Source organism: Streptopelia decaocto (assembly GCF_964273445.1).
Source record: "Streptopelia decaocto genome assembly, chromosome: 1".
NCBI classification, from domain to species: domain Eukaryota; kingdom Metazoa; phylum Chordata; class Aves; order Columbiformes; family Columbidae; genus Streptopelia; species Streptopelia decaocto.
This window is the reverse complement of record NC_138663.1, coordinates 169509669-169527354: the sequence shown is the minus strand read 5'-3', so window position 1 is coordinate 169527354 and position 17686 is coordinate 169509669. Positions and strand designations below refer to the sequence as shown.

General features: G+C 35.8%; 2 protein-coding genes across 2 annotated transcripts in view; one reads left to right on the top strand and one right to left on the bottom strand.

The window, feature by feature from the left end:
- BORA (BORA aurora kinase A activator) overlaps positions 1 to 1159 on the top strand; it is a 22955-nt gene extending 21796 nt beyond the window's left edge. The window contains exon 13 of the mRNA XM_082054227.1: positions 1088 to 1159. Coding sequence (XP_081910353.1) covers positions 1088 to 1107 — 20 coding nt within the window. The 3' untranslated portion in view covers positions 1108 to 1159. The remainder of the gene's footprint in view (positions 1 to 1087) is intronic.
- Positions 1 to 17686, bottom strand: part of DIS3 (DIS3 homolog, exosome endoribonuclease and 3'-5' exoribonuclease) — a 21222-nt gene extending 3536 nt beyond the window's left edge. The window contains exons 1-20 of the mRNA XM_082054186.1: positions 17436 to 17686; positions 15954 to 16111; positions 15004 to 15197; positions 14818 to 14891; positions 13542 to 13709; positions 12440 to 12604; positions 11397 to 11510; positions 11171 to 11308; positions 9928 to 10074; positions 8573 to 8689; positions 7624 to 7725; positions 6991 to 7055; positions 6811 to 6895; positions 6074 to 6201; positions 5491 to 5577; positions 4319 to 4475; positions 2447 to 2661; positions 1212 to 1380; positions 505 to 663; positions 3 to 125 (exon numbers count right to left, since the gene is read on the bottom strand). Of these exons, the coding sequence (XP_081910312.1) occupies positions 3 to 125; positions 505 to 663; positions 1212 to 1380; positions 2447 to 2661; positions 4319 to 4475; positions 5491 to 5577; positions 6074 to 6201; positions 6811 to 6895; positions 6991 to 7055; positions 7624 to 7725; positions 8573 to 8689; positions 9928 to 10074; positions 11171 to 11308; positions 11397 to 11510; positions 12440 to 12604; positions 13542 to 13709; positions 14818 to 14891; positions 15004 to 15197; positions 15954 to 16111; positions 17436 to 17669 (2799 nt within the window). The 5' untranslated portion in view covers positions 17670 to 17686. The remainder of the gene's footprint in view (positions 1 to 2; positions 126 to 504; positions 664 to 1211; positions 1381 to 2446; positions 2662 to 4318; positions 4476 to 5490; positions 5578 to 6073; positions 6202 to 6810; positions 6896 to 6990; positions 7056 to 7623; positions 7726 to 8572; positions 8690 to 9927; positions 10075 to 11170; positions 11309 to 11396; positions 11511 to 12439; positions 12605 to 13541; positions 13710 to 14817; positions 14892 to 15003; positions 15198 to 15953; positions 16112 to 17435) is intronic.

Below are 17686 nucleotides of genomic sequence, written 5' to 3'. Positions count from 1 at the left end.
ACCTTTGGTTCAACCAACACCATCCGAATTTTCTGATGTTGGATGTTGGAAGCATCTAACATAACGTTCACTTTAACTTTATCAAATACATGTAATGTTGTGTCTTCCACAGTAAGTGACGGCACCTGGAAGTTGAAATTTTATATAAATGATCACTGCTTACAATGTCTTATGTTTTTATACAAGTAAGTATTTTTTGCAGGAAATTACTAATGTTACACATCAATAGAAACAAACACAAATTACTGTCCTGAATGTTCGGCGTCATAATATGTGGTATATACATTTTGCAGTATTAGTAGTATCTATTATAGAAACCAATTCCTGTCAGAACTTGCTTATTTAGACTTAGAAGACCATAGGGACACTACTACTATAGATTAATCAATTTGCATTTAGAAAAGGCTCTCTTACCCTTCTAAATCCAACCAGAATAGATTTTAGTCTTTGTGCTCACCATGTAAAAAAATAAAGGTACTTAAGAACAAACCTTATGAAACATACCTCACTGTTGTAATCCAGTCTTGGTGTTGGTTTACCTTTTTCTTCAAAGAAGACTGTTCCTTCTAACCCATACTTGGGAATCAGGACCACAACTGCATTTTTTCTTACAAATAATATGTATGCATCTTCATTCACTACTCCTTTGCTTTTGAAGAACAGCTGTGACAAAAGCAGAATCCATGAATGAGAAAAAAAACCACTAGAATATCTACCATTCAAGTGGTAGATGCCCCATTCTTGGAGACATTCCGGGCCAGGCTGGACGGGGCTCTGAGCAGCCTGATCTAGTTGAAGATGTCCCTGCTCATTGCAGTGGGGCTGGACTAGATGACCTTTGAAGGTCCCCTCCAACCCAAACTATTCTATGATTCGCTTCTGGATTACAAACCCACTGGCTTAAAAAAAATAAAAACATTCAAATACAAATCTATACTTAGTGATAATTACATACAGTATTTTGACAGCCAATTTAAAAATTCTATAAGCTGTTTATAATATTACTGTAGTATTAAGCATTCATCATATTTATAAAAAACACAAAGTAAAAAGAATCCTTGAGATGCCATTATTCCTGATTTTTCAGAACCAGCAATGCAATGTTGAAGCTTTTCCTCACAGCGGCATCCCTCATTCTTCATCATTCCTACAGACTTGATTTGTGCTAGAATGCAGTGTCCCCTCCCTCCTCACATCTCAGAACTACTCACCTGTGTATGGAATGCAACAGATGCTCTTTGTGCATACTGAGCCATTTTATGTCGGTAATTGAGATTTTTACACATATCTGCTAGTTTATGTTTATCTGTAAGTTCTGGGTAAGTACTGTCTGCTCCAATGGCCACTGCCAAAAGTCGATGTACTATAATGTCAGCATACCTGCAAAGATGAGATTAAATCATAAATGACATATCAAAACATAACTTTTAAAAAAGTTTGAGTATAATTTTGTTTTTAGAAATCTTATTGATCAAAAAGTTTTTTGTAATAATGACGGTCTGCTGATAAATCCCTGTATTAATTCAAGATCACTCTCTTTCGATGACCAAAGGTACACTCTGCAGAGGCAGAATGAACTGTACTGTTCTTTAGAGAAATTATTTACTATGTTCTACCAATAGAGCCTGTATTGTTGAATGTTTAGAAATAAGAAACAAAATTTTATTTCTGGTCTAAAGAATAATGTTTCACCATGGCAGCTTAAGCCACTCTCTCTTCCCTTTCCCATGAACTAGACAAATTTGGTGTAGAATGGTATGTCAATGCCATTGATCTGCAAAGCATAATCATACTTGAACATATATAACATTTATCAGAACTTCAGACGATAACTTTTTAACACATCTGTTAGCAATTAAAATTTACTCTTAGGACTCCTAGAAGCTCCACAAATTATTCACACAAATGCACAGGAATTTTAATCTACCTGTAAGATATTTCAGTTGCGATGTTTCCAAGGAGCAAAATATGACTACAATTATTTTCCTCAAAACTTAGACACTTCTTGGTTAAAAGAAAAAAATAACTAATTTTCCAAGATGTACTATTTCATTACAGCACAACAGCTACAATAGCAAGTTTCAAACTAGCAAGGTTTTTAATACTTTAAATACAGTCTCCTCAAAATTTTAACACAACTTCTACCTGAAAAATGACTGGCCAACCTCAGCCTCAGTCTGTTTGACTTATACACTGCTAACTGATTGCAAAGTGGATTTCTATGCTAGACATGCATTAGGAGTGTATTTCTCTTATTTTTATGAGTATTTAAATAAAATTTATGAGATCTTAGCAGTTACAGACATTGCTATATGAAGGTGGATCACCATGTAAAACCACTACTGTCTTTTAGTGTTTTATTTTAAATGGACAACACCAGAATTTAAAACGGTAATTTCTTCACAAATATGTCACTTCTGGCTCTCTGAAACCTTCATAAAAGTACCTTCTGATGGGTGAGGTAAAGTGGGTATAAATAGGTGAGGCTAAACCATAGTGATGAAAGTCATTATCCATTCCAGAGCAGAAATAAACAGCTTGCATCATGCAGCGAGTGGCCATAATTCTCAACAGTGTATTGAGATAGGGGAACGCTGGAGATTCAGCTTTGTCTAATGATTCAGCTAAAGCCTTCGCCGAATCTGTCTTAATTTCCAAATTCTGTGGAGGAAAAAAAAAAAAATCAGGTATTACTAGCAAACATCAGAGTGTAAGTAGAAGTCCATACTGATTTTAGCAATTAGCACAGGTATCACACCTAATAACTTAATGGAATGCCACTAGTACAAAAACAAAAAAAACCCACAACAACAAAACAAAGAAAAAAACAAAACCAACAAAAATCCCCAAACAAACAAAACCAACAAAAATCCACCCATGCACAGATCCCTCTTTCATTATTGCTCCATGCAAACAATGAAAAGCTAAGTCAGTAGCCTAGGAATTCAGAACAGACATCCATTCAGAACTAAGAAACACTTTATAACAAGTTTTTTATCTACTTTGGTTTGATTTTTCTACCTCTTTATTGAATAAGTCAGAAGGGATAATAAAAGAACTATTTATGTCACACAAACATTCTCATCCAAGCACAATGTGAGCAGTAGTCAACCTTCTTTTATTTCCTCCACAAATTAAAATTTATATTTGGAAAAGTGATTTGTAAAATTAGTACTGTATAACATTAAGTTTGTTTCTTGTTTGCCAGTGTTCTCTGACAGAAATTCAGGTAAAGTGAAAATAAATAATGCATTTTTATTTTCCAGTCACACCAAGTAAATTTCATCACAAGATTAGTTCAATGTTCTTTCCTTCATGTATACCACTGACAACAAAGTAGGTCTAGAAAACCTAAAAGTCAAATTATGCTGTATCATGGTAAAATAATTACATAGTTACTTAAAAAGTGTAACAAAAATATAGCATATAAATAGCCAGTTGTGATGGTCCTGTCAGAGTAGTAAAAAGCCACTTTGGTTTATTAAAAGAATGTTTGTCTATGCACAGGAACTTAGCTTCCCAAATAAAACAGTACTTGAAAAATAATTTTCAGAGTGCAAATGAATTCATTATAATTAGTCCAGTTTTAAAGCAGTGGAAAATGAAATGGTCTGGGTTTGGGCTCATCTATTAATCTTACACTGATAGAATTTGGGAGTTGCTTGCTTGCTTGTAGAAAATAAAAGGGGGAAGGGAAGAGTTGAAGGGAAATGAAATAATAATGCATATCGCAATGTCTAGAAAGCTGACTTTTAAAAAAGTTTAGCTCAAATAAAAGAACCTGAAACTGGAAAGATCATTTTTCAGTTCAGACTTGTTAATCAAATCAGACTTGTTTCAGGCTAAATTAACCTCTAGTTGGTCTAAGGAGAGGATGGAAACTACAAACACATGGGAACACATTTTTTTACTTCCTGACTTTAACAGAGACGCGTTATTTGATGTGACTGACCCATTTTTAAGTACATCAACAATGTATATGATCTGAAGCCAAAACCTATCTCAAGAAAAAAAAATAAAAAAAAATCAGATGTGGCTTGGAGAGGAGGACCATTCACAGCACACAAGAGTTACACTACAAAAGACTTAAAGAGTGATCTGCTTTCTTTACCTAAGAAAGGGATTTTAAAAAGCACAAGCTTCTTCCTTTCATCTGCAGGCACAGATATCTTGCTACAAGTACCAACAATTTTAAAGTGCAGCTGTTAAGACTTTCAAAATACTGCTCTCCAAACCTTATTCTTGGTCAAGAGGCCAAACAGAGAGAAAATACAGCATTTTATAATTAATTAACTTAATTAGCATGGTACAAACTTGCCTGAGACTTTGCGGCCTTCACAAGGATGTCATAATTAGATGGGGGAGGAGCAGGATGTTTCCGGAGCAAGGCAAACTCCGGGAACTCATCGTAAATTTTTTGTGCTACAGAGACATTGGCAAGCAACATGAATTCTTCAACCATGGAATTTGTTTCTCTATCAACATAAAATATTTTGTATTGTTAGAAAAGCATTAGATATTTATAGTGCCTAATGAAGAAACACTGCACCACCCTAGTAACATTATATAACAATTACTAATGGTTTTGAACATTTATACAATTAGGCAAACATTTTTAAGACTAAAACCATTATTATTTACTAAGTTTCAAATACAGAATGAGAAGAAAAAAAAAAAACTATTCTAAAATAACAAATTGTATTAAAAAAATGCTCTTTAAAATGCCCTGAAAGACCAAAGAATAAGCCTCTTGGTTTCTTTCTAAGAGTACTGTTTAAATATTGTGTATATGAAGTCTGAAAGCACCACGCTGCACACCATGAAGCCGCAACAGTATACACAACCAAGAGTACACTTTAGCACAGAAACTAAGTAGCAGGAAAGTAAATATCTAGTCTCAAAAATCAAATCAGTAGCTCTGTTTCTACAAACCCTTGGAAATACTGTCTGTATGACTTTACATATGTGCAATAACTGCTCTGTTGTTCTTAAGGTTTCAGTAATCCATAACTCTAAGTTCTACTTTCTTTCCTTTGTTAATACCAGGAGAAGAGCATTCCAAAAAGACCAGAGGGATGTAGAGAGCTTGGACCTTAGTGCTCCATTACATTAGTAGTAAAGACTTAAATTCATATATGAAGCATACAATTCAAAACTTGCTTCATAAATAGTGCAGTCAAATAGAGAAATTACATTTTTTAGGATCAGGTTGCCCAGAGTTGTGGATGCCCTGTCCGTGGGAGTGTCCAAGCCCAGGTTGAGTGGGGCTTTGAGCAATCTGGTCTGGTGCAAAGTGTCCCTGCCCATGGCAGGGGGGTTGGACTAGATGATCTTTAAGATCCCTTCCAACCCAAAACATTCTATGATTCCATGATTTTCCTGCACTATTACTTGAACTTTGTAAACTATTATGTAAATGTTGCTACTTGAACATGCTTTTAATTCCTTCCCTGCCCTATATTAACTAATTGAGGAAAATAAAAGGCATACTTGAGCTCCTTAGTCTGGAGATCAATAGGATCATGAGTTTCACTGTCCATATGGAAACGAACTTCTGGTGAGGAAAGCACCAAGGCTCTGGAAGACAGCAAGTGGTATTAACAAATTACAGTAAAGCAGAAACAGGAGCTGAGTTGCAAGCCTGTACACAACATCCGGGTTTATCATCAAACTGTAATTTTAAATCAGCAAAACTTCTAAAAATTAGCAAAATTATAAATAAGACTGTGAAATTAATGGTCAAAATAGCAGAAATTATGATGCTGACAGGCATCAATATTAGATCCTAAAATTTCAAATGTTACTTCTCTGGTTGTGCTTTCATAATGACTACAAGAGATCCATATTGATTGATCTTGTGAAGGAAAAGTTAACATTTCGAGTTTATATTTTTGGGGAAATGAAAATAGTCATTTTTATGCAAATCAAAATAGCAAAATACTTCTAATTCAAAAGATTTTCACTGGAAAAATGGACAAAAAGGACCATTATACAGTTTGACAACAAAAAACAGCAAAGAAAAAAAATAAAAAGGGGAAAAAAAAAAAGGTAATGGGGACACTACGCGGTTTACCCATTATCAATTCTTCTCTTCTTCAGAATTTTTGCTAATTTGTTTAGTCCACGTAGGCTGATAGTGATATCATCATTCATAGTTGCTGAATCAATTCTCATCTGTGCTTCCGCATATGTAAGGGAAGCCTTGAAGAGGTTAAAAAAAAAACCAACATGATACATTACTCAATACCAAAAGGAAAAACATAGTTCTGTCTTGCAGATACCACAGCTTTCTGTCAAAGTTGGTTCACAATAACACAAAGCTTTACACTCAACACCTAAATGCATGTCATTCTCAAAGAAAAATGAACAAAACAAGATGGATCTATGCAAGATACTAAGAAGTACCAGGCATTTACAGTATTTTTTTGTCCTGATCACATTTTATACATTGGAGGTCTAATTTTCAGAAATACACTGAACACCTACAAAGTCCAGTGAATTTAACTGAAAATTATGACTAGCTGGTATATACCAACCATGTCCAATATATTTGTCAATACATTTATGCTTTTTAAATGAAATATCATAACAAAGTAACCACATAAAAAACATCACAGCCTTAGAGGTTTAAAGGGGCAGTGAAGAATATTTTTTTTTTACGTTGAGAATTTACACATCATTTTCTAATTCTAAGAAAATATAAATCAATAAACAGAAAGAATAAAACTTCATTATCAACTCTGTTGATTTTTTTTTATAAAAAGGTCACCAGCTTTGTTTCAGAAGTGTAATAACATGTTTGTGACTAACCTTGGAATTAATAATACTCTTTGTAAATCTGGTTTTTAGAATTTCAGCCTTATGGTTCATTTCCCATATACATGAAAATGCAAGCCTATAAGAGGGAGAAAGACAGGAAATCTGTTAAAATCCACCTATAAACATTTGGAGTTTCTTGTCAGGATGTAAGTATGAATCGTATACGTATACCTGTCCACATTAGACCTCAAGGAGCATAAATTGGAACTAAGTAACTCTGGAACCATATCAATTCTCTGCAAAATAAAGAATATCAATAGTGACTAGTTATAACTATATATTTTAAATATGCTAAAAGCTTGAAAATAATAGATTTTTTTTGCTAAGAAAGCTCTAATTTCAGAAAGAAAAGTAAGCTACTTCAGAGGGAATTCATTCCAAGATTCACTTTAGTTATCAGATAGTTAGTAAGTTATTTCTGAAAAGAAAAATGTGGTCTGTGAGAAATAAGTTAAATAAGCATGACTAAGTGTACAGTTGTAATACGAATCACAGGAAACAATAAGAGATTTTGCTACCACAAGAAAAAACAATGGAAAAGGCAAAACCAGGCTAAATTTGTAATTCCAGATTGATATTAAAACAGTACTCCAGTTTCAGAACTACATGGTATTATTGCATTAATCAGGACTTGAAACGGATATACTCTAGATAATGGATTAAAAAAAAAAAAGAAGAAAAAGGAAGTTCAAAAAGTTCTCCCTCGTGCTGTGCAGGCTGAATGACAGAAAGCACCTTCATTTTGATAGTCTTAGACAAATTAAGTGCAGCGCAAATGAGTCTTTTTATATAGAAAACAATTACTTTTTCACACAGATATACTGTTGTTCCTCGTTTTGCTGACTCCTCATCCAAAGCATTTCCTGGGCGAATGAAATGACTGACATCTGCAATATGTACACCAACCTAAAAAACAAGCATCACATTGATCACATTGAAAATTTAACAAGTTTTTATTTACAAGCCAATTTACCCACTCCCAGTTCCCTTCAGCAGCTCCTATATTCAGTAGGAGGAGGAATAGCCAAAAACTATCATACTGATATTAATAAAATGAGCAGTTGCAGCAATTATACAAAATAAGGCCATCCGTACATTTAGTTGAAAGTTATACTCATTACCAATTACAATTACCAATATACCACTACCAATTACAACTCTTCTTGCCAGGCAGCTCAAACAGCCTCTTTCATCTTCTTCAAGGCTCACTGAAAATTTGGTTTTGTTTTTTTTTGTTTGCTAGACCTTCTATTTTGGTACACTTACAAATTAATTTATTAATTAATTTATAACAAAGAAAGCCTAACTAAATCAGATGTAAGGGCGTAGAGAGCTGGTGTAAAGTCTGTAGCTTTTTAATACTTTTTTGTTAAATAAAATTCTTATGCCTTAGGCAGTATAGCAGTAGCTTCACTTTTTCTACTGATTGCTCCTTATTCTAGCTGTAGATACCCATGTTTTTACTAAACTAAAAGAGTAAACAAACTTATTTTAATTTCCCATGCCAAATAAACAGAAAGCGGGTGAATTTAGACAACATTAATCTCCCAGTTCTAACACTGATATAATGCAAAATCAACTCCCTTTCTTTATTACCCTCTCACAGTTGTGAAAAAAACATTGATTTGTTTTACAACAGATTTGTAGCTTTGATCATGTCATTTACTACTACCAGTACCACACTGTTTGTAAAATAAAGGAAGAAGTAAATAAATAAATGACTGGCTTGATTTAAAAAAGAAAGAAACAATACCTCTATATTTCCATTTTCTACTTCTCTACAATGTAATGCATCATCAATATCTGTACAGCCAGGAGGATCAACACTACAAACACACAGATGCCTTAGGTCCTCCCTGTATTTCATATCCTGAAATTAAAAAAAAAAAAACAAACAAAAATAAGAAGTTGTTTTCAAGAATGCCTTCCATATGCAAGTAAAAATAATCGTTTAAGAAAGGCACTTTGCATAAGACTTTCCAAAGTAACTAAATATTTTCAGAGAGCTGCTTTTTTAGTCTTACATCAAGATTTGTAGTAGTATTTATTTCTAAGATAAAAGCAGACATGCAGTGACAGAAAAAATAAGATGGAAGATGATCAGTTACTGAGAATTTTTCTGTTTTACAGCAAAAAGGAAGAGAAATAGAATAAACTCACAATCTCAGAAATCAAAATATTTTAAGCGAAATTTTGACAGATGTCCAGCTGGACAAATTGTTAAGGATATGATTGCTCTCAATTAACTTTAGCTTTCTAAGGTTTAGATAGCTAGACAGTTGAAAGGAACTGCACACTTCAGAGGTATTTACCTTTGTATCATGGCTACAAAAAGATCTCAGATAGGTATCTTAGACTAGACAACTGACTTTTAGACAGCTAATTTACACAGAGATCCCTCCTTCAGCTTCCACATTCAAAAGAAATAGGAGTCGGTAATAAATTATAATAAAAGTAGCCCAGCTCAAAGAAATTAAAATACAAAAAATTCACAAACAAGAACACTCAGCCCAGCACAACACAAAACAAAAAGCATTAGCCCAGCCCAAGGTAAAAACATATCATACTGACATTTTCCCACACGTTCTAAAGCAATCACTTCTTGTATTTAAGCTACTGAGGAGAACCTGAAGTTCCCTAACAGCATTTAAAACATCTGCAGACACCAGTTTCTCTTCCTCTAACTACTTTACTGGATTATAGTGGGATATATGAAAGGCTCCTCAGATTATTTTAGCAATGACATAGGCTGTCACATTTAGTTACAAAGCTGTTTAGCAAGATGAAAAACTCTAAGAGATGATCTTACAATTATTTGAACTGTAGTCTCCTTTGAGAAAAATCCTTTTTATATATTTTTAATGAAGCCTGTAATGTGGTCTTTATCTTAAAATTTCTATCCCTAAGAAACACAGTTTCGCTCAAAACCCAAAATCCTGCAGAGGCCTTGTTTCCATAGGAAATCCAGCTGAAAGTCTACCCTAAGACAAAATGGGTTTGGACAACATTTTCCATCTTTTTTGATTACACCGGGATATCCAAGAATGTCAAAGTTTGATGTGAAGGAAAAGGCAGAGTAATTACTACAAAAAAATTAAAAATTATTACCTGTTCTGTAATGCTCCATGGCATTTTTGGTAGGAAACTAAGGACACTCTGGGAGAAAGGTTGATGAGGGACATCATGTTCAAGCAAAAGAACTTCTGTCTCAGTCTCTTTGTCTCCAGCACTTCCCAAGTTCTTTACAAAATGACCCTGAGAAACAATATACATACACTGAAATATATATACATGCACATCAAGCATTGTTTCCTCAAAAATAAGTATTTGAGACCATTATCTCATAGGTTATTACTTTATTAAACTACATAGAAGGAGTAATCTCTCCTTCATTTAACCTTCTCATCTTTAGGAAAGAAATTTAATTTCAAACATTTAATTGATTAAGTCTGAACTTTGTACTTCCCCCTCTTTTCCTAGAATGGCAGTGAATTCGCCATATTTAAGACTGTAAAAATTGTAAACATAGCAATTCATTTTTATGGGAAAGAAAACACACTGTTGCATAAGCAGCAAAATTAATAATGTTTACTTTCCCTATGGGTTTGTGTTGTGCCACATACCCCACTTCCTAACTCTACATTAACTTTACTGCCTTTCTCATGTCTCTCATTCTCTCCAATAATGCTGTCTTTATCTTAACACTCCTTCCATATATTCCAAATTCCCTTCTCTTCTCTAAACATGGGTGAGACAGCTGTGCTCCCATTCATTACCAGCTATGCATTCCTACACAAGCCAACAGAAGCCTCTTTAAAACCCAGTTAATGGTCAATACAAATTGAAGCTACTGTCCTCAGTTCCTCTTATACCCTTCTGTTTATTTACTAAGAACTTCTAAGAACTTAATTACCTGTAACTCTGCCCCACTGGCAATTTGACTGAATTTGGCCAATGTGTTTGAAACTGCTTGCCAGGACCGTGGTCAGTGTGTGGATGAGCAAAACCACAGCAAAAGGTTCACATATCTAGGAACCCGGACTAAAACAAGGCAGTCCCTACTTAGTATAAATAAAGCACCTTAGTTAGCATATGTATATTCACTGCAGAACCTGTGGACCAAGCTTTTTAAATATGATAACCCATATCCGTTTTTTGGGGGTAAGAGGAAAGTAAATCATTTAAGCACTTCCTTAATTTGAACCGTGAAAAAAAAGTGCTTGAAGAATTTAAAATGCATGTCAACGCTTTTTCAAGTTACTCAGTGTTGCAGGTAATAATACACATCTTACCTAATAAATACATAAAAATCAGACAGATAGAAAGTTCAGAAGAGAACAGTTAAACTTACATTAGGATACCTGGAATTCCTGGGCCAACCGTCAATAGCAACAATTATTCTTTGTCCTTCTAGTGTATCTGCTTGTCTTGTTTCTATTCGAATGCGAGGAATTCTGCGATCAGCTGGTGTAAACAAATGGCGCCTTGCCTATCAACAGCCAGAAAAAGGAAGAAATAATTTCTGAGTAAAGGAAAAAAGAAAATACGAACTTAAAATAACTTGATTATTTCCTCACCTCTTTGATCTGTGATTTGGAAAGCATGCCACAAAACGGCCGCCAGTTTCGTTTTATAATGCCCACTACTCTTCCTGTAGGTCTCAGCATGTCCTTGCTAACAGAAGTCTTCAGCTGGTGGAAAACATAGAGGTTAAAACTACAAGAATGTCTGAGCGCACATTAACATGTTTGACTACAGTATGTATCTCAAACCTTGGTGGTAACAACCTATGTGTCACTATAAGGCCATAAATTCTATTGTGCCATCATAAAGAGAACTATGTCTCCCTGTGCTTTGCATGACTTTTAAGATTTTTAGTGTGCGACATGACTACTTTGGTGGCTTTGTTTTCGAAATGGACATTGTTTCAGAAAAACAAAGAACAGCACAAAAAGACTCTAAAGAGACGCTACCTTGTTCCACTGTTTCTGAACTTCACAACTACCTCCGTTTTCTTTTCCAAGCTATTATTGTAATTTTAGAAGCCCTTTTATGTTGCTTGAAAATTCTCCAGTAATTGTAAACACGATATTAAAAATCATTCCCATGAAATTCAGTGGGAAGATCATGTGTCTAAAGAAATGCAATTATGTGTTGGACAGAGTGTACGTGGGTGCGCACCGCATGTACATTAAGCAGAATGCAAGATGCTTTAGAATATTTTACAACTGTTTCCAAATGTATGCATTGCCTATAAAAGCTGACTGTCATTGTCATAAAACATCTGCTCCTATTCTAATAAATCCTGATCTGCACATCAATATATGGCTATTATTACTTGACTATCACTCAAGAACTTTTAGATTTATTAACAAAGCTAATATGGGAATTTCTGATTAGGATTAATTTATAATTTTTAAAAGTATCCATTTTATACATATTCACATATTTACTGCAACTTTAGGACTACAATTAAGTTTTCTAATTTCCATATTCACAATAGCTTTTATGAGTCAGTATAAAAACATATATAAATCTAAAGCCTAACAACACTGGCAGGCTATTGCAGATTTCATCTTTCTCTTAACGTGAGTTAAGTAAAAAATTATTTATTTCATACAATGTTTTCTTTCTCCTCTTCATTTTCAATGTCATCTTCATTCTGGCCATCGTCCTGTAAAACCACTGAGGATGGTGCCACCCATTCATCTTTTGCCAACAACTCCACAGCTACAATATCTTCATGGACTGCTCGGTTTAAATGTTTCAGTCCTTGTATAATTATCTGGAATTTTTAGAAAACAAAAAAATGAGAATGCAAACATTCATGATAGCAACCCAAATCAAAGCAAGATAACAGAAGAGCATCCACGTATAACAGTTTCTGGACTCTAAAGAACATTGTATGGAATGTTCCTGAGGCATCTTCTTCCTCTGCCTAGGTTTCTTTCAGTACTGATGATATTATTTCAGGATTCCAATCGCCTCTATAAAAATAATATGCTTTCCACAGACCTTTTTTGTTTTTTTTTTTAAATTTTAAGACAATCCTTCTATTTTTGCAAGCTAAAGGACTCCACAGACTACTGGGAGATAGGAATAAAAAACACCAAGAGCTACAGAAGCACCTCCAGCTGCCACCACAAAGGGGGAACAAGGAGGCAACTGCTGCTCCTTGGAAGCAGCATCTGTACAACTGCACCAACAGCAAAACCAGCAGGCACAGCTGGGTTAACTGCTCAGAGGGTAACAGCCAGTCTACTCATCACCAGGCACGAAAATAGCAGGGAAAATAAAGAGAGAGAGCCCCACAAGGGCTCACCACAGTTTTGCTAAAAATCCTCCCACAAACTTGTTTCTCTGTCTTTCATCATATATTTCAAACTAATTAAAAAAAAAGAAAAAGTGTTATATTCGAGTCAATTGAAAAACTATTAACAACTGGGATTCAGCTTTATTTTATCATTACTTCATCAAAGCACAAATTATCATTTTGAACACATTATTCTCTTTTCAAAAAGAGCATAGTCAACATTTTAGTGGTCTACATCCATACAAATAAACAAACAAAAGCAAAGCAAAAAAGTCAGAAAAACATGGAAGAGGAAAAATTAGTATAACGCTCCTTTTTAACAATATACATCACCATGAAAGAACTATATTTTAAGTCATTACTGAGGCTAATTAAAGTTCACAGCATGAAGTCAAAATGAAAAACTCACCTCTTTGTTTTCTTCAGCATCTCCATGAACCCAAACGGTAGCTTCAAGGTAATTATCTCTGCTTGCTCTGTAAGTTCCTTGGACGTAAATACCAGATTTTATTCCTTGCTGCAGTTTGCTGAGAGGAATATGTTCTGGAAAAATTATTTTTCCACTTTCTATTTCTTTCTTTAATTAGGAAAAAAAAAAAAAAAAAGACATTTTCAGTCTTTTGTATTCACAACTATTCCACAAAAGCAAGCTCAGGAACATGGCACTGAAGCTAGCAAACTCTTAAAATTTAACTAGCTGTAGGTATGAATATGCACACAATAATGAAAATCTACTATTAAGAAGTATTTTTCTAACGAAGCATAAAAAGCATATAGAACATAGAAACAACAATTCTAGGAATGCCTCCTTTTCTTGTTTGCCTGCAGTTACTCAAAAAGATACTGCGCAAGTGACATACAATTTTACATTGATTTGGATATACTGACTACATACACACTTAGTGAATGAAATATTTGCAAAGTACTACATAGTAAAGAGTACAGCACACAGTGTAAGCATATACTGTAAGCTATAGGGAAGGAACTTTGGAGCAGCTAGTTAACAGCAATGAACTACAGCTAACTACTGAAATGATCAGCTAAGCCCTCCACTTTCTTCCCGTGCTTGTATGTCCCACTCTATTCTGTTACAACAAGCTGATGAAATCAACCTTTCCATTTTTTTGTGGCGTTAGTTTTCAGCTATATCAAACTTATATGAAAATCTATGTCTGGTTACTGACAAACATAAAGCACAAGGAAATAGAAGAGGATGTAGCTCATCTTAGAGCTGCAGCCTGCACTGATGTCAACTTAACTGATCACAAAAATCAGAACTTTTGATAGAAAACACTTTCAATCAATAATGTTAACAAAAACTTTCAAATAATAGACAGAAAACAAAGATCTAAATGGTCTGCAATACATACTTTTGTAGTTTTCATCTTGTTTCCCTTATTTCTAATATTTATACACTTTCTTGAACCTAGTGTTGTTACTCTTATCTTCATAACAGTTACCTAAACCAACTGAATTTTATAAATAACTAGATACCTACTAATCAGCGTACAAACAGCAGTAAAAAACAGCTGCAATATTTCTTGTCAAAAAGTTATATTGCCAAAATGGTGTAAAGTTCAGAGTCCTCATATTTTAAACTGATGTTAATAGCCTGACATATGTTGTCCAATAATATACTGCAAACCATTTGTGATTTATTTTATAAAAAGAAAATAAAAACATACCCCTTCATCAGATACACAAGCAAGACGATCTACAAGATCAGGATTAGCTACCAAGCTTTTTATATACTCCTCACCTACAAAAGCACACACATAAATATTTATGCAACAGATGCACAGGGATTTAGATATGAAAACATACTGAGATTGTTTATCTGAGCAATAAAACATACATCCCACTTCACTTACATGTATAAGCAGTTATCCCTTCCTCTAGAGCTTTCTCTTTATTAGCTCTGTCATTTGTTAAAAAGATAACTTGAATCTTCTCCTGATCCTCTATTTTCTTCAAGTGTTCATTGTACCATTTTACTGCTACCCGAATGGCTCTGTCATTGCGGTCATTGGAAGATTCTCCTTGCTCTTGCTCTATGTATGTTTCTCTAAATAAATTTCAAAAGAGGGCAGAATTTTAAAAAAGGGGGGAAACAAAACAAAGCAAATCCCAATATCTATTCATGCTTAAATCTTTTTTCAGAAAAACAAGATCAAGACTGCAAGGTCAAAAGAATCATTGCTGTACCAATTTTTATAATGCGTAACACTCTGCAGGCCACTGAAGGGTCAGGAGACAGAAGGGTAAAGAAACATAGGAAGGAAGTATTAATTTCTAACACAGCTTACCCACTGACAATTGAAGAGGACTGCATTCAAGATGCTAGAACTACGGAATCAAGATTCCTAGAACTACAATACTGCAGTATTTGTAACTACTTCTGAGCAAAAATAAAGGCAAATTAATTACATCTTCATATCTTAAAACCTTCTGGTTTACATACCTGACCAACAAATTTTTGAATTCTGCCACAGACTGAGCTGGCAATATTAATAAAGCACTGGAATATGCTTAAAAGGGACACTAAACTGGAAAAGCATTATTCCATTTCTCAAGTTAACAGTCTTGTCTGTAAACTTTACTCAATATTCTAATCACATTTTCATAATATATATGCTTACCCTAAATATAAACCAGAAAACCTCCTGGAACATGCAACTATTTCCCGATAGGATCCCTTAGAAGAATACAGTCTTATGCACACCAGTCTATTTTTTTTTTTCTAGTTCACATGTTCCAGTTCTGTTTCCATATCTTTTATTAGAAATCAGAAGAATTTTTTACACCATATTCCATACCTTACCTATGATGCTCATTGGTGAAAGAATAGAAATGTTTTTCAGGGTTTTGAATCACGTCCCTAATTCGCTTGTATACTGGTGCGCTCCGATTCCTGACTTCTTGTAAGACAGTTTGTAGCACAATGACATTCTTAATAACAGGATCTTCGAGTATATCAATCTAAGGAACAAAATGGAAATTAATAAAAATTCCTTGACTTGCTGCTTTGGAAAGAAAATCTTTACTTACAACTTTTGGGATGAGTACCTAGCAAAACTTGTGAGTGTTGTGCCCCTCTCCTGAGTAATTAATGTTAGGTTTCATTAATTACTTCCAGTCTCTAATATCTGCACAGAACTATTCTACTTTCTACAGATGTGTCCAAAAGAAAATAAATTAAAAAAAAAAAAAAAAAAAGTCAAACATGAAGCTTGGGAATTCACTGCCTCCCAGCCTGGAGCTCTACTATCTGCACTGCTTAGATTCTTAGATTGAAGCCTTTGCACAACTAGTGATGGGCTGCAAAGTAAAATTCATCCCATGCTACTAGAGTTGTACAGGGGATGATTTTGAGGCCTCCACTCATTACCTGTAAACGACATCACAGTTTAAAGAACCTAAACCTACAACAGGAAATTGAGGTTGGCAGGAAAATTCAGTGACCATCTGGAGATCCCAATCACTGCTTCAAGGTCTACTCACTCTCCTTGTATTACTTTCTATACTTATATCAGGCCACGACAAATAAACTCAAAACCCCTGCTGTTTCTTTATTCCTATTGTTCAGGCAGCAAAACATAAAACCCAAATATAGCCTAAAACCAGGCAGGCCTCGGTGATCACAGAATGTTAGGGACTGAAAGGGACCTCAAAAGATCATCTAGCCCAATGCCCCCGCCCAAGCAGAACACCCAGATAAGGTTACACAGGAATGTGTCCAGGTGTGTTTTGAATGTCTCCAGAGAAGGAAACTCCACAACCCCCCCTGGGCAGCCTGTTCCAGTGTTCTGGCACACTCACTGTGAATAAGTTTCTTCTTATATTTAAGTGGAACCTCCTGTGTTTCAGTTTATACCCACTGCCCCTTGTCCTATCATTGCTTGTCACCGAGAAGAGCCTGGCTCCATCCTCGTGACACTCCCTCTTTACATATTTATCAACATTAATGAGGTCACCCCTCAGTTTCCTCTTCTCCAAGCTAAAAAGACCCAGTTGAAGGCCTCCTCAGTAGCTGGCAGGGAAAGAAAAGGCAACTCATGCAGGGTTCAAGCAGCCATAAGCAACACCGGGAAGATCCACGCCCGACAGCACACCGCTAAACCCGCCCCCTCCAGGAGCGACGCCTAAACCCCACGGCTAACGGGAGCAGGGTACATCACACCCACACGGATTCAATCAAGGCTGAAGCGGGGCTCAAGGCTCCGCAGGGGGCACGGCCGGGCCCAGAGGGAACGCCCTACCCGGCGCCCAGGCGTGTGTCTCCGCTGCAGCAGCGGCCGCTCACCTGGTGCAGGAGCAGGTTGGTGTCGGGCAGAAGGTAGTGCGGGCCGGGGCAGAGGCTGCTGGCGGCGCCGCTGGGTCGGGCCTCCAGGCCGAGCCCGGGCCCGGCGGGGCGGGGGGGGCAGCGGCCGCAGCCGGCGGCGCCGCATGGGATGTCCTCGCGCAGGTAGTGCTCGCGCACCACCTTCACCACCGCGCCCGCCCGCGTGCGCTTCAGGAACATCCGCGAGGTCAGCATGGCGCGCGCCACCGCCA